Raw genomic sequence first — 3,539 nt, forward strand, 5'->3', positions numbered from 1 at the left:
CCCTGCACGAAATTAGATCTAGATGAAAAAAAATTAAACTTATTTACGTGTTTTTTCACCGCACGATGTCGCTCTTCCTGACCATACCTCCCCTCCTCCACCCTAAAACCCTGGCCTTCCTTAATACTGAGCCAATTTTATTTTTCACTTAAAAATTACCTCTTACGTAATATGCCTTTTCAAATGCATTTTTCACATTTTCATATTTTTCAAATTATTTTGTTACTATGCAAACTTTAAAACTTTATTGCTAGAACATTTAGCTTTTTTATTTTTATTTGAATGTAAAATTTGTTTTACATGAAAAGTATACACTTTAAACATAAAATTTCACACTAAATGCTCTAAGTAACTTTTAGTAAGTAAACATGGCCAAGCTAGTTCAGCCCCCACCAAAGTTCATAGTGCCGGCACCAATCGAACAGCCACAAGTTCAACAGCGCAGAGAATCGACTCAAGATAGCTTGTTGTAACTTGTAGTTCAACAGCGCTGGAATCGACTCAAGATAGCTTGTTGTAACTTGTAGTTCAACAGCGCTGGAATCGACTCAAGATAGCTTGTTGTAACTTGTATTTCAGGATAGTTTTTGGTTAGTTAGAACTGCTTTTTTGCCTCAAAAAAAAAAAAGAACCAAACTATTTTAAGCTTAAAAAACAATTTGAAAGTTTAATCTGTAAGTTTCAAAAGTTTTATAACCTATTTTCTTATCTTACTATTTAAGAAAAGTAGTTTTTATTTTTTCTTGTCATATATATATACAAAGATTTGAGATAAGTACCGACTTTACAAACCGTTTCATTGAAAAAAAAAAAGTTTTTGTAATTATTTCCACTAAGTTCTGCTTTAAGTACATAAATAAAAATTAAATTTTAATTTGTTTCTAAGCTTTTTTTTTTAGTTTTAGAAGTTTATTAATTTATTCTAAAAATGTCAATAAAGGTTTTTATTTTAAATTACAAATACTTAAGTTAAAAGTTCTTATAAAACAAATATTTTGTTTTTGATTTTTTTACAACAAATAGAAATAAAATAGTATATCATTAGGTCTGAATTTAAATATGTACTTTTTTTTAAACTGTACTTAACATCAAGTATTTACAATAAGTATTTATGTAAACTATTTTTGTTACGACAATATTTAAATAAATTAATAATATTAAACAAAAAATTTAAACAATTCAGTTTAAGTGACAGCTAAAAAACAGATTACAGACATTAACATTCTAATATTTTTAAACTGAACAAAATTCTAGTTGATTTTAAATAACATACCATTTAAGAGTGTTTATTGCTTGTTTCAAATATAAAAAATTACTTATTTAAAAACTTTGGCAGGTTTTAGCAAAAATGTATTTTAAATGCTGTATATGTCTGGATAAGCTGTTTTCAGCAAACACTGATGTTTCTGTCCCCCAATGTGGCCACATGTATCACAAAGACTGTTTGGAAAATTATATGAAAATTAAGAAAAAGTGTCCAAGTTGTAGATCTGACATAACCAGCATTGTGAAGAGAGTATACCCTGACGTTTATATGAACTTAGTTATGGTAGTTGTTCACATGAGGCAAAAGGCTTTATTGAAGAACTTGTTGACTCTCAAAAAGGAAAAAAGAATAATCAAGATTGATTTAATTAAAAAGCTTGACCGAGAAAAACAAGTCTAAAAGAAACTTATAAAAATTATCAAGAAAACCTTAAAACTGGTAATATTTTTCTCAAATGTTTCGCGAAAGAACATAAAGACCTGCAAGAAAAGAGTAGATTACTGACTATTGCAACAATGCTTTGTTAGCAGATATAAGAAAACTAAGTGCAGATGAAGAAAGTGTTGAAGTTTGCGAAAGTATAAGTATAAATAGTGAAGAAAAAGCTGACTACAATTTTTGTAATAAAACTTGTTTAAGCACATCGATTTCAAATAGTGAAGGTTTGTTTAGTTTAAGTATGTATATTTTAACTTATATTTTTTCTAAATTTAAATTTAATCTAAACATCTATCCATCAAATGTGGTAAATGATTACTGTTAGTATAATTTTACTGATGCTTATTTCTCAACAAACTATGTTTTTATTGTATTTTTTTAAAGAAAGAACTAATATACTCTTGTATTAATATATATACATATATATATAACAAAGTTTAAAAAATTTTAAGACTTCAACAACAACAATGAATTTGAAACGGATCAAAAAGTAAACAAACTAAAAAGTTTTGATCAGAAACTGAATAAAAACTCAAGTGAGAAACATTTAATTGACAGTATATCAAAACAAGCAAAGAATAAGCTTGCAGACATAGATGATCAGGACAACGAAATATCTAATTCGTTATTGAGAACTATTTATAAGTTTGAAAAAGAAACTAAAATGTTAAGAGAACAGAACAAAAATGTGCAAATTGAACTTAAAAGATTACAAGTTTTACTACAAAACGTTCAAAAAGAAGTAGAATATTTAAAAGAGAACTACAAAACATTGCAAAGTATTAATAAAAGCCTCTCATCTGCATTAAAAAATACCACTACTACTTTCAAACTTGATGAAGCAGATCATTCTAAAGAAATACACAAACATATAAATTTAGTAGTAGAAAGACTTTCAATTGACAGTACCTATAAAAATAATGGTTTGTTTAATTCAAATAGTTACAAATATTAAATAGTCAAACTGAATTAAACTGTTTTAATTTACGTATCAACCGGATACAAAAATAATAGATAAATAAATGATGTCTTAAACTAAACTTATATTTTTGTTATTTGTGTCTAAAAGGGGCGGGGAACTATAACAAATGATTAGCAATGTTTCTAACATGTTTTTACTAATACAATTAAGGTAAAAACATATCAACAACAAGCAATTGTTATATTTACCTTTGTACTAATCACTGAATATCTTATGGTTATCTACCAACGAGAAAACACAAATAATTTGATTTTAACGTAGACTAAATAAACTTTTTGAATGTAGTTTTATTCCTATTTGTTTACTTTTGACTCTTATTTGTGGCTTAATGTCTTTACAGGGAACGCTTTCTTATAAATTCAATAAAATTGTTACCCTAGGTAATGTTACATTTTCAACTGAAAAGACAACTCCTTAATAAGTAATTAAACCCCCCGGATCTTTTTAAACAACATTTACGAAAACTAATGGTCTACCGGATTCACAATTTGAATATTCAGCAGTAACCGTTTCCGTTTTAAAATTAAACAGCGGCTGTATCAAGTTATTATATTAAATACTTCGGATCCAGCCAAATCTAGATTCTGATAGTGATACGGTAGATTACTACCTATTATGTATTTACTTTACACTAATAACATGTTTAAAATAGCTTTAAATAAACAGAAAAACATTCAAAGAATGATAATGATGGAGGTGATATATTCCTCAGTGGTGGCATGGGAAGTATCACAAAGCGAACCAGGGCGTAAAGGATACAGTAAAGCTGTTTACCAACTTAACTCGAAGACAAACAAATGGGAATTCACAAAGAGTTGAGTTCAAAAAGAGCTGGCCACCAGTCTTTTTCAT

The 3,539-nt window shown here is 27.5% G+C and overlaps 1 protein-coding gene across 1 annotated transcript in view; it reads left to right on the forward strand.

The window, feature by feature from the left end:
• The first annotated feature begins 368 nt into the window (after positions 1-368).
• The window catches only part of LOC145845969 (tektin-1-like), a 17,046-nt gene continuing 13,875 nt past the window's right edge, over positions 369-3,539 (forward strand). Inside the window, 1 exon segment of the mRNA XM_082952935.1 lies at positions 369-406. Within this exon segment, the coding sequence (XP_082809061.1) occupies positions 369-406 (38 nt within the window).

Source organism: Thalia democratica, unplaced genomic scaffold (genome assembly GCF_965202585.1).
Source record: "Thalia democratica unplaced genomic scaffold, ktThaDemo2.hap1.1 HAP1_SCAFFOLD_225, whole genome shotgun sequence".
NCBI classification, from domain to species: domain Eukaryota; kingdom Metazoa; phylum Chordata; class Thaliacea; order Salpida; family Salpidae; genus Thalia; species Thalia democratica.